Source organism: Rhodamnia argentea, chromosome 8 (assembly GCF_020921035.1).
Source record: "Rhodamnia argentea isolate NSW1041297 chromosome 8, ASM2092103v1, whole genome shotgun sequence".
Classification (NCBI taxonomy): Eukaryota; Viridiplantae; Streptophyta; class Magnoliopsida; order Myrtales; family Myrtaceae; genus Rhodamnia; species Rhodamnia argentea.
The window spans coordinates 13758711-13771121 of NC_063157.1; the positions used below are offsets into that span (position 1 = coordinate 13758711).

Sequence of the window (12411 nt, forward strand, 5' to 3'; positions counted from 1 at the left end):
AGGTAGTAGAGCTCATTCTATTCCTTAGCAAATCCAATCATCCTCCCCATTTTCGGGTCCCGCAAAATATAATGATCAATAGAGAAAAATACCTTACAATTCATATCTTTGGTAAGTTGATTAATGGAAAGGAGATTAGTGGATAGCTTAGGAACATGAAGGACATTGTTAAGTTTAAGTGAGGGATTTAGAGTTATGGTTCCTTGACCAGCTATGGTAACAGGAGATCCATTTGCTATGGTAATACTCCTATTTCCTAGTGATGGCTTGTAAGTTTCAAATTTAGTGGTATCATGTGTCATATGGTTGGTTGCTCTTGAATCAAGAATCCATGAATTAGGGTATTGAGAAGCTGTTGAATTTTCGGAAATTAGACACACACTTGATCGGACCAATGAGCACATATAAGAAGATTTAGATAGGGAGTCAAGGAGAGCCTTGATTTTACCAACTTCTTCTCTATTAAATATCTCCTCATTGGTAGGTTTGTGTTAATCTATAGGGGCAACTTCACCTTTACTGGTCATGTGCGCTTGTGTCCGTCTTTTAATTCTACCGAGCACCCGTGTTCTTCCATGAAGCTTGAAGCGGTTTTCTCTTGTATGACGAAGTTTTTTGCAGAAACCGCATCGTAAACCTTCACTACCTGTTGTCTTAATCGGATCCGGTCTCCTGTTTTTGTCAAGATTTGTTTCCTCCTTAATTGCTTTCATGGCGGATCCTTCGGTGTGTTGGTCCTCAAGCATTACAGTATGTCGGCTTTCTTCTCCTCTTACAGTAGAAAAAACTTCATTCAAGGATGATAGCCGCTTCTTTCCGAGAATCTGAACTTGAATTTGATCATAGTTTGCATTTAAACCTGCCAAAAACTCAAAAATCGTATCTCTCTCCATATGGTTTCGGAGAGTATTAGTGTCTTCAACACACCTCATCTGTTTATTCAAATTGTGATCTATTTCAAGCTAGAGTCCTCTCATGAGATTGTAGTATTTTGTAACAGAACGGTTACCTTGTTTTGTTGTTGAAGCCTTTGTCTTGAGTTCATATATTACTGTTGCATCTTGAACTTTTGAATAAGATCGATGAACAGCCTCCCATATGTCCTTAGCGGTAGGGAGAAACATGTAATTTTTGCTGATTTAAGGTTGCATTGAGCTCCACAACCATGACATAATTGAGGAATCTTCTTTGTCCCATGTCCGAAACTTGGGATCACTTTGTCCTGGACCAGTGTCTTCTAGATGACCGAGCTTCCCTTTTCCTTTAAGAAACGTCCTCACAATTTGTGTCCATTGAAGAAATTTTTTTTTCCATCCAATCAGTATTCCTTCATGTTGGGAAAATCTCCAATTGATGAGTTGGATTGATCCTTAAGAGAGGACCTAGTTTGGTTGGAGATAGACTTCCTTGAATCTTTCATTCGGCAGCTTGAATGGACAGATTATGGTAGGAGACTAAGAGGGGTTCGAGTAACAAGGGTGGTTACCACACAACCGAAGACTCGCAATATGGCTGGTTAAGTCAACATAAGGCTGAAAAAAGGATTGCAATGAAGCAAGCGGTAGTGGAAAAAAAAAGAGGCAGGAAATTTAGATCGGAAAACTAGGCTATGACACCATGAAGAAAAGAATCTTTATTTTTCTTCATTTAATTGAGTAATTACAAGGTGAATATATACAGGAATAGAAGACCTAAATTAGATAAGAAACCTATTTTAGGTATAGATACTAAGCAACCCTTAATCTCTATCAGTAGCTAATTTACAGCTAATAAAATCAAATCACATAATATCATAGAATATTCCAAATAATTAGGGAGAGATTATAGGATATTTTCCAACATATGATATATTTTATTCTATGCTGTGTTTGGTGGATGTCCAAGATATGATAAAGGGGAGATATAGCTATGATAAAAGTATCCTAGGGGATGGGTAGACTCAAATAGGATTTCTCAAGAGAGTATACATGAGGAGAACTAGATTTTTTTTCACAACCACAGCCTCTCCTCCATGCCGGGTAGTCTCTTTGCTGCGTCGGGCTGCCTCTTCGACGAGGGTCGTTTCTCTAGCAGTAGCGATCCTCAAGTGTAGCGGGTATCTCCACCACCTCGTTCTTTAATCGATCATTTGGCATTATATGAGATTATGTCCCTCGTTCTTTAATCGCTTGAACGTTTTCAATATTTGAAAGAGTTTCGACATGTTATGAAGAACTCGAGGTTGATCATTGACTTTCAAGGTAGTTCTCTTTGACGACCTGCATATGGTCATCTTCAACTTGTGAAAAGAAGCTGAACAATTTCATTGTTTAACACTTGTTTACTCACTCGACAAGATAACAAGCAAAGCCAGCGAGTCATTCTCAAAGGATTCGACTCCAAATCAAGATCCATGTGGTTTAACTGGGTTTGCTTGATGATGTCGTGCCATAGTTTAGATGGCATAAATCTCTGCTCAATAATAACTCATTCATTATAACTTGTCACTAAATAATTTTGATGTTTCAGCAAAACAAAGTTGATCTCAACTACACCTTGCCTCCAATTATCCGACTTTATATCTGCAGTTTACCGAACAATAGATAGGATATGACAAAATTATTGGAGTTCTTATCCAATTCTATCCGGTCGTATCGGACTAAAAATCCGGATGACCAAATGTAGCCAAAGAGGATAAGGAAGTCGATATCAATTAAATACTTATTGATGAGAAAAGCTTAAAACCATTGGATTACTTATCCTATTTAATCCAATCTTAGGTTTGCGAAAAATGTGAGGTTGTTTGAAAATGTTTTCCGGAAAGTCATTTTTTAGAAAAATGACAATATTTTTCTGTGTTTGGCTGAGCCATGAAAATAAATTGAAAAATATTTTTCATTGTTTGGTAAGGAATTGATTTTCCTAGGGAAAATTACCAAAAAATTCAATTATTTTTTCCACCAAAGTAAATAGCTTTTATTTTATTTTATTTTATTTTATTTTATTTTCTTTGCCGGTCGTTGGCAATTGCCGATCACCATAGGTCGACAAGCTCGAGTCTCACTAGCCTCAAGCGAGGTGCTCTCTTTCCCGTAATTTTAGTTAAGAGAAGCTTCAAAGTATAAAATGGAATCATTCAAAGCACAAAGACCGTATTTGCCTTGTCTTTTAAGACCAACTTTGTTTGGGAAGCCTAGATGAGGAAAATGAGAGTAGAATGTACCAAACAATTTTACTTCCCTACACTTCCTTCTCAGAAGGATTTAAAATTATTTCCATTTTGTCACCCCAGTTATCTTCCCCTCCTCCATTTTCCCTCACTTCCCAAACGCAGCAGAGCTCTTTCTCTTCCAGACAGACTTGTTTCCCTGGAGGACCATTTCAGAGGTTAAAATGAAAAACGACACCATAATCAATACGTGGCTTCTTTTGAGAGAGAGAGAGAGAATAGAAATGGAAAAAAAAGAGATGCGATTTCTCCAAGTATGGAGAAAAGAAAGTTTGACGCTAAAGAAGAAGTTGACGAAGCCTCTCGGAATTCAATTGATTTATTTATTTCTTTTCTAGAGATAAACAGTACACTAAACATTAGACATGGTTAATGATCATCATGTGATGTCCAACCTGACGTGCATACACTTGCGTAATCACAATTATAAATAGATTAACGGGAAATTGATTATTGACTAATAGTTTTATATTCATGGAGATTGGTGTCTCTAATTCAACTCAACCCGAGCAGTTGTTTATTTACTTTGAAATGTTCTCAATGTGATAGCTCAATGTGATACGCACAAAAAAATTTTGAAAAAAAAATCAGAATTGAAAAAATAAGTTTCTAAATTGAGTTGGAAAGGAAATTTCATCTGTTAAAGAGAGAATGATCTTTTGCAAAAGGAAAATGATTCTTTCAAGGAAGAAATCTGAAAAATTTGCAAAAAACTGTAAAAATACATTGGAGCATATTCTTTCCATACAAATTTTTTATTACAACGAATCTGGTCTCATTTTTGAAAAGGAAAGTGAAATGAAAAATGATTTTCCAAATGTCAAAAAGAGACTAAAGCGAAGACCTTCAAGTCGTTTTTTATGAAAATTATTACAGAGTAAATTGTTAAATCGATTGGTTAACAATATTATAATTGCTCAAACTGTGGTAATCCTAATTGCTATAAGAAAGAATGTCCACTTGATTATAAAAATTTTAAAAAAATAATTGAAAATTTGATCCTTCCTCTAATAAGAAATGACCGAACTTTTTCTGGGTACCAAAAAAGAAAAAAAATTTCTCTATGGCAGGGGAAAAGGAAAACGAACAAATGAAATCTTAACAGTAGATGTTTGAGACGCATGATTGGCCACTCAAGTCATTCATCTAACAAGATTCAAATGGAAGTAACGCTGCCTTCGGAGAAAGTGGTAAAGGCAAGATCATTAGAAAATGAACTATCAAGTTGGGAAGTTTAGTTGTTGAGCAAAAAAAAAAAAGTTGGGAAGTTTAGTCATTGAAGAAGTCAATTCAGTCATAAACTTTTTAATTTTGTTAATTCAGTTCTAAATCTTTTAATTTTACCAATTCAGTCTTAAACATTTTGCATTTTTGCCAATTCAGTCACAAATATTTTTTTGTGCCAATTTGATCCTAAACCTTTTGTATTTTTACCAATTTTGTTCATCCAGCCAACTTTAATTGGCCGACGTTGACGTGACAATTTTTAATGTTAAAATTCTTTATTCAATTTTTCTCTTTTTTTCTTTCTTTTATTGTTCATCTTCTTCCTCCCCTTTCTCCAAAGAGATCCCCATTGGCATCTTTCTCCAGAGTAGTTCTCGTTGGCCCTTGGCGCCACCGCTGGCGGGCGAAGCCGAGCCACCCCTGGTTGGGCGAGCTCGGCCTAGCCAAATGACGGCAACGCCATGGCTAGGTAAGGTCCGGTAGAGCCTCACCGGTTCTGGGCGAGGGCCGACCTCGCCTAGCTGCGGTGGTGCTAGTAGCAAGGTCATTGCTGGAAAACTAGACAGTGATCCGAGGGCGCCGTTTCTGATTTTTGTCCCATATAGTTAGTGTAGGATTTTGGAAAATACTATCCTTTTATTGAGGAAGAAGGAGGAAGAAAATGAATAGTAAAATGAAGAAGAAAGAAAGAAAAGGAAAAAAATAAAAAATATACTAAAATATTATTAAAAATTGTTCCATCGGCGCTGACCCGCCATAGGTGGTCGGATGGACTAAATTGACGTTATAAAAGGTTTAGGATTGAATTGGTAAAATTTCAAAGTTTATAATTAAATTGGTAAAAGTCCAATAGATTTAGGATTTTTTGGACAATTTTCCCTTCTAAGACTATTGTTGGAGAAAACATGGGTTATTCAAAAATGAAAAACTAAATATTTTGTATTTTCATGTGTTTGGTTGCAAAGCTTTGTAACCTATCTTGTTGCCGACGTTGTGAATATCTTAATTGTATGGCTAAGGTTATCTCTTGGACAATTTTGACGAACCAAGCGAGTCAATCTGGATTCAGGAGCATCGGACTCTCTTTTTTCTATTTTCCAATTTTCCTTATACATTCTAGATAATGATCACTGCTGGAGTCGGGCCCAGCCGACTTGAAGTTCGGGCCTAATTTATTCCCAAGCCCGCCGTAATATGAAAAGTACAGTTGGATGTTCTGATTGGCCCGAGCTAGAGCCAAGAATGGATACCCTTATTCCACTCAACGCCGCAAACATCTTTTGGGTTAATTCATAAACTTAATTTTAGTTTGTGTAACCAAGATGTGGCCATTGTTCCGGCCTGAATAGGCACAAGTTCTTGAAAATGAGAAATAATGATAGATGTAAAATGAGAAAATTGTCCAAAAAGTCCTAAACCTATTATACTTTTATCAATCTAGTCATAAACCTTTTAATTATATTAATTGAGTGCTCAACCTTTTCACATTTTGACAATTGAGTCTACAATTTTGGCAGGAAATTGCAATTGTGGATGCTGGCCATTTTAAAAGATTTAGGACTGAATTGACAAACGCACAATAGGTTTACAATTTTTTGGACAATTTTCCTGATGTAAAATTCGATTTAACCATGTTCCACGAAATGGTGTCATGAAAAAATGTTGGTAATATAATATATCTATGCAAATCTTATCACTTTGATCAGTTCTCTAACATTGCATTCTAGTGGAAAAAATAATAATCCATATTTGATTAAAAGAGAGATATTATTATGCAGCGAAGACATGCGAACCTTTAGGAAAATTTTATACGAAGCGAGGCGATATATAATTCCTAAATCAAACAAGGCCCACACTACATGACTTATCTCAAATATTTGCCCTTGAAGCTAACATTTCTCTCGGTGTATCGTTTTGACTGTTCGAAAACGGACACGTCGTGGGAGATGATAAGCTGTCAACCGGATGAAATCCCAATTGAGAAGGAAAGTGGCAGCCTGAAAACAATCTATCAGATTTGTTTCCTTAAAAAGATCAATTACTTTCACGGCTATGATCACTGCGTTATCCATGGTTCAACCATGGACTTTCTGAGGCTTTTCGACTAGCAAGTAAATCAGTTTATATCCTAAACTTCGCCAACGTTGTCGCTCGCATCACTTCTCTTCCAAATTCGATCATGACAACCTTATCTCCCGACAGAAAATCACGTATACTACGAGTGAGATTTCATCAGGATAGTAATTTCCTAACACGACCTAACATTCGCTAATTGCAAAATAAAGGAAAAAAAAAATTGACAGGTCCGTGTTGGATTGCATGGCATCTCATGTATCTTTCATGCGACGAGCAAGCCCTTAGAGCAACTATTTTAATGACTTGTTCATCTGCAACAAAGTAGAGATCCAACCTTTCTGTGCAAAATTTATTAATAAGTTACCCAAGGTCCCAAACACTGATTGCCACCTTACTATATCCTATTAGATATGGTAGTCAATTTGACTATATTGACTCATGCCTAATTGTATTTTGACCAAAAAGAGCAACCTCGTTGTCCTTTAATACGATGTAGAGAAGTGGTTATATTTGGTATTTTCTAAGCAATTATTGAAGATCCCAAATATAGTAATCTATTTTCCACTTATAAGTTGAGAGATTCAAATATCTACTTAATCTATCCAACACTAACATGCCAAGTATAAAAGGAACATTCTATCCGGTGGATTTTGCATTTTCGACGCTCTCGCTCGTATGAAAACTACACCAATTTTCCACCACATTCAAAGTGATAGCTGGAGAAATGAGATAGAGAATAGTGCAACACCGCATATGCTTCGTACCCACTTAGAACATCACAGGAAGGTTCAAATACCGTTATTTATTTAGGATAAGCATGTATATTTTCGATAATTGCCCAATATAGCATCGAACTAACATACCGTCGGGTATTGATACCTTTCAACTAAGTACAAAGCACGAGAGAAAGAAGCGACAATTTTGGAAGTATAAATCCGAATTAAAAGAAGAAAAATGTTTCATTTGTTGGCAATGTACACGCATTAGATATCCAATTTCCAGAAGGTCACTCACTTGCATGGCAAGTCACTGTCATTGGTGTTATTTACATTGGAGAAGTCTGTCATCGTCATTTGGGATTTCTTTCCATGCATGAAAGAATTGGATTCACTTGGCCACTTATAAATATGAGCATAATTCACCAAACACAACCAAAGAAGAAATAAAAAAAAAGGGAGGGAAAGAAATGGATAAAGCCACGAGAAAAACACCGGTGATCACAGTGGACTCTGGCTCTTCTTCTGATTCCCCAGGCAACGTCTCAGCAACTCCACACCACGGGGAGATTCCCTGTGCCGCTGACGCCCGTCTCTTGCTCGATCTAACCCTTGCGACAGCTGGCTCGAGCCTCGATGATCCCTTGAGCTCCAACAAAGTGATGGTCATCAAGGAATCCTCTTCGTCGGACAACGGTGCACATGACGAGCTATCCCCTGCCAATAGGGATTTCATCTGCGCCTATTGCAAGAAAAACTTTGCATCTTCGCAGGCGCTCGGCGGCCACCAGAACGCACACAGGCTCGAGCGTTCGATGGTGAAAAGGCAGCACGAAATGGCTGCCATGAACAGGCAAAGGCCACTTTCAACTATGACATATGGCTATGGTGATTTCAGTGCGCCCTATTTGAATATCCCTCCATTCCCTGCTTTCGGACAACTCAACCAATTGGCCACCCCCGGCAAGGGGATGGATCAGCCCATGGTCCAAAGGGTCCAACCATCATGGCGCCAGCCCGGGTCCTGGGTCGCACAAAACGGGCGGTGGGCTGGGCATCCGCCAATGATGGCATCACCCCGGCCAAGGCTGGACGGCATGCTTTATGTTCCTGCTAATCTTAATAATAATTTCAAAAGTGGTGGATATGAGGGTCAGTTTAGGTTTCTTCCTCCTTCAGCGTTTGATCATACCCAAAAGAGGGGTGGTGCAATGATGTGCAGCTCAAGAAGTCCTTCAAGCATTCCCAGCCCGAATGTGCCAATGAGTAAGGTTGCTAACAGCGGGGGCGGCGGCAGCTGCGGCAATCATCATGTCCAACTGGGGAAGAGGGATGTTCGGCCGAAGACTGACCATGGAGAACTAGATTTGACCCTTAAGCTATAAGTTCATTAGCAAGTTGATTCCCTTTTAATTACGAAAATTGAAAACTCATCTCTGATTTTAATTTTTGTTGTTGTAGGGTCATTATTGTTTCTCTTATGCATGGTGAAAGACTTGCAGCGGCGAATATTTTGAAATGCATCATCGTGCATAAGTTTAATGTGTTCATGAATCGAATAAATAATTGTCTTATTATTTAGTTTGATCTTAATTTTTTTTTTTGTTTCGATTAGGTAATTTGATTGATTATTGGATTCCGTTGTTTTCGATACAGTAATATTAGAATATGGTCGTCTTCAGTTGTCAACTCCAATTCAATTTGTTCTTTCCAATAATTCTTAGAGCCCATCTCCAGCTATATTTGCTAACAACCCATTAATCATCACGATTGAGGTTTTCCGTTATTACATGATTTGAAGATGTCGTCGTGATAGGAATCACCGCGAAAATTATGGGCGAAGTCGTACATTAAATTAGTTTCTATTAACATATTAATGCCTAATCAAACAAAACAGCTTTACTTTACATGGTGGAACCAAATTCAGAAGTGAATAGAGTCCAGCATAGCCAATTTGAAGTACGGGCCTCATTTGTTCCCAAGCCTTCAGTAATAAAAAAAAGAAAAAGAAAAACGGATTGATGATTTCATATAACTGCTATAACTAGTGAGTGACTCGTTAGATTTTTTTTTTTTTCATAGGATAGCATTCCGAAAACGAATGGACCGGTCCCTATGGTGACCTAATAACTATATAATTAATAACCAACTCATCGTTTCAAATTATCTAGCCCGGGCTAGAGCCAAAAATGGGTTGGCAAGGCTTTTCGATGTGGAATCCTTTCCAGGCCCTCCGGTCTGTCCTTCGCCTCTCAAGCTTGGACAATTAGTTAAGCATGCTCTCTAACCCAAATTGATACTTTTATTCATAGGGGGTGAGCGGTTCCGGGTTCCTTACGGGTTCCACCTGGAACTTGGAACCTACCCTCGGAATAGGTTCCTCATTTTTTTGAACCTAGAACCTACCCGTCACATCTTGGAACCTGGAACCTACCATGTCACGGGTTCTAAGGTCGGTTCCAAGGTACCCGAAAACCTATCAATTTATTTTATTTTATTTTATTTTTTTCATTTTTAGTTAAGCAAAATGAGAGTGGACGCTACAACATCTAAGAGAAAGTAGAGGTGAGTGATTTTAGGCTCAGTACATGTTACATTTAGAATATGAAATTAATCCATTGGAAAACATTTATCATTTTTTGGAACCTGAAGCATTAAAAATTGTTTGGCTCCAAATTATATACTCATCATCGGATGCCATATAACATTGTATAATTATGCAAAAATATATATCAAGAAAAATATAAAAATTTATTTCAGAATCTAGGGTTTAGGTTCCGGGTTCTAGATGGTGGAATCGGAACCTACCCATTAGAACGAGGTTCTTCAATTTTTGGAACCTGGAACCTACCCCGCATACCTTGGAACCTGGAACCAGAGCGGATCCTACGGGTTCCGGTTCCAGGTTCTCGGTTCTACCTTGGAACCATGCTCACCCCTAGTTATTCACTTCATAGAAGTGGTAGTTCCGTTCTTACCCTATTCTACACCGCAAGCATGCATTGAGTTATCCATAAACTAAGGCTCTGTTCATTTTGCGGAAAATAATTTCTAAGAAAATATTTTCTCTTGGATTTTCGGCCCGTTTGATTCACGGGAAATTACCAAAGTTGAGGAAGACATTTTCCAATCATGGAAAAAACACCTTCAAAAGTTGGGAAAATGATTTTCTCTTTTTGAGAAGAGGAAAATATTTTTCATCATCTTTGCTCCCTCCACTCCTTCACATTCATTTTCTTTTTAACTATTTTAATTTCAAATTTTTTACTATTCTAATAGTTTAATATTTCTATTATTTTTTAATATTATTTTTATGTTTTCCTTTTCTTTTCTTTTTTTTCTCTGCCGATCGCTGACCATAGCCGCTTGCCCGAGGCCGGCGAAGGCCGAGCTCGGTGGCCTTTGGTGAGCTCACCACTCCAATATGTGATCGGTTGCCGGGCATCACCGTGGTGGGTGACTGACGAAGAAGAATGGAATATAAAAAATAAAAGAAAAAAGAAAAAGAAAAAAAATTCAGATTTTGTAAAAAATAAAAAATAAAAATAAAAAACTATTAAAAGAAGGGCACGTGACAGAATATTTTTCAATCCTTTGTTAGGTTTCAGCTGAACATTAGAAAATATTATCTTTTTCCTGGAAAATAACTTTTTGGAAAACAATTTTAAAAAACAACTCACTTTTCGCGAAATGAACGGAGTCTAAATACTAAACTCAGATGTTATGGTTAATGTTCCAGTTTGAAAAGGCACAAGTTTCTCAAAAAGAGAATAATATGGGTGCAAAATTTGTTTTAATAATGCTCCGCCAAATATTGTGGTTGGTACTCTTTGATTTGTCTCAGATTCGCTCATGCAACTCCATAAAAATACGTGAAAGTGACATTCTCTGTTTGCCATAGTATATGATACCGAAACATGCCTTTGCAGGCCCAAAAGATTTTGAAAAAGCCGAACCAAACGATACTAATTGGAAATGTTCAACTTGCTATCTTATGCAAAGTTGTGATGGCACCACGCTTGTGTACTTAATGAGAACAGATGTCCAGGGACATTGAGGGTGCGTATGGTAATGTTTCTGTTCCCGGAACAACTTTTGGAACAGAAACACTTTTTTCTGTTTCTGTTCCCGGCTACGATTTTTGGGAACAGAAACGCGTTTGGTAACTACAAAAAAAAATGTGTTCAAAAGCTTTGATAAGAAGTCGTCGTCTTTGAGAGTGTGAAGGAGTAGTCCAGGAACAGAGGGTTGCAAAAAGTGTTCCTCTTGCGTTATAAAATGTGTTCAAAAACTTTGATAAAAAGTGTTCAAGGAACAAAGAAACAAGTATTTTTTGTTTCTCGTTTCTGCTCCAAAAGTGTTCCCGTTTCTGAAAAGTGTTCCCGGAACACTTTGGGAACACTTTTTTACCATACGCATTTCTGGAGCGTTGCCATACGCACCCCGATTCTCTATCTTACAATATGATCCTCTTGATGAATTTAGTAATATCAATTGTTTTTTTTTTTTTTGGCAACTACTATGATGATTCTCCTCCAACTAGCGTTATAGGGTAACCAACATGTAGCTCTTAACGCATTAAAAAAAAAAAAACTGCCCTCTCTCTCCCTCTCGACACCGACGGCCACCATCGAGGCAATCCACCTTGGTGTGATGTGCACACCCGTCTCCATTGCTCGGCCTAACCACATCAACCACCATTTCTCTTGTGAGGCCCGTCATCTAGCACCACCTCCTTAAGAGTGTTCAATTTCAAGATGGGTCGATTCCCACCTTGTCATCCGAAACCTACTCGGTCGGGATTAATTTTCAATTTGTGGATTCGAGAACCGACCTTGTCGACCTTGGAATCGACCTAGATTGGACTTCAACTGCAAGGTTTCTTTGCTCTGTGATCCGATACTACTTCAACTACAAGGTTTCTTGTTCCAATTCATGAAATGAGTATTCTTACCTCGAACAATTGTTGCCTCCCTCGTCTTCGAGGCTTCTCACCGCTCATAAAACTACATTGCCTCAAGAGGTGGCGTAGCTACTCTCTCTCTCTCTCTCTCTCTCTGAATAGTCTATCACTCTTCCATGACTTCTTTTCATATTGCGCGGAACAAATGATCGAATAATAAAATAGATAGACTAAGGAAAAAAATAGGACACCAAATATATGTGGTATGATCCTAGAAACTT

The 12411-nt window shown here is 37.8% G+C and overlaps 1 protein-coding gene across 1 annotated transcript; it reads left to right on the forward strand.

The window, feature by feature from the left end:
* Positions 1–7697: 7697 nt before the first annotated feature.
* Positions 7698–8612, forward strand: LOC115752893. Its single transcript, XM_030691305.1, has one exon. The coding sequence runs from the start codon at positions 7698–7700 to the stop codon at positions 8610–8612; it is 915 nt and encodes a 304-aa protein (XP_030547165.1).
* Positions 8613–12411: the final 3799 nt, after the last annotated feature.

Excerpts from the sequence above, each read along its gene's own strand:
- LOC115752893 (XM_030691305.1), top strand. The coding sequence starts at position 7,698 with ATGGATAAAGCCACGAGAAAAACACCGGTGATCACAGTGGACTCTGGC.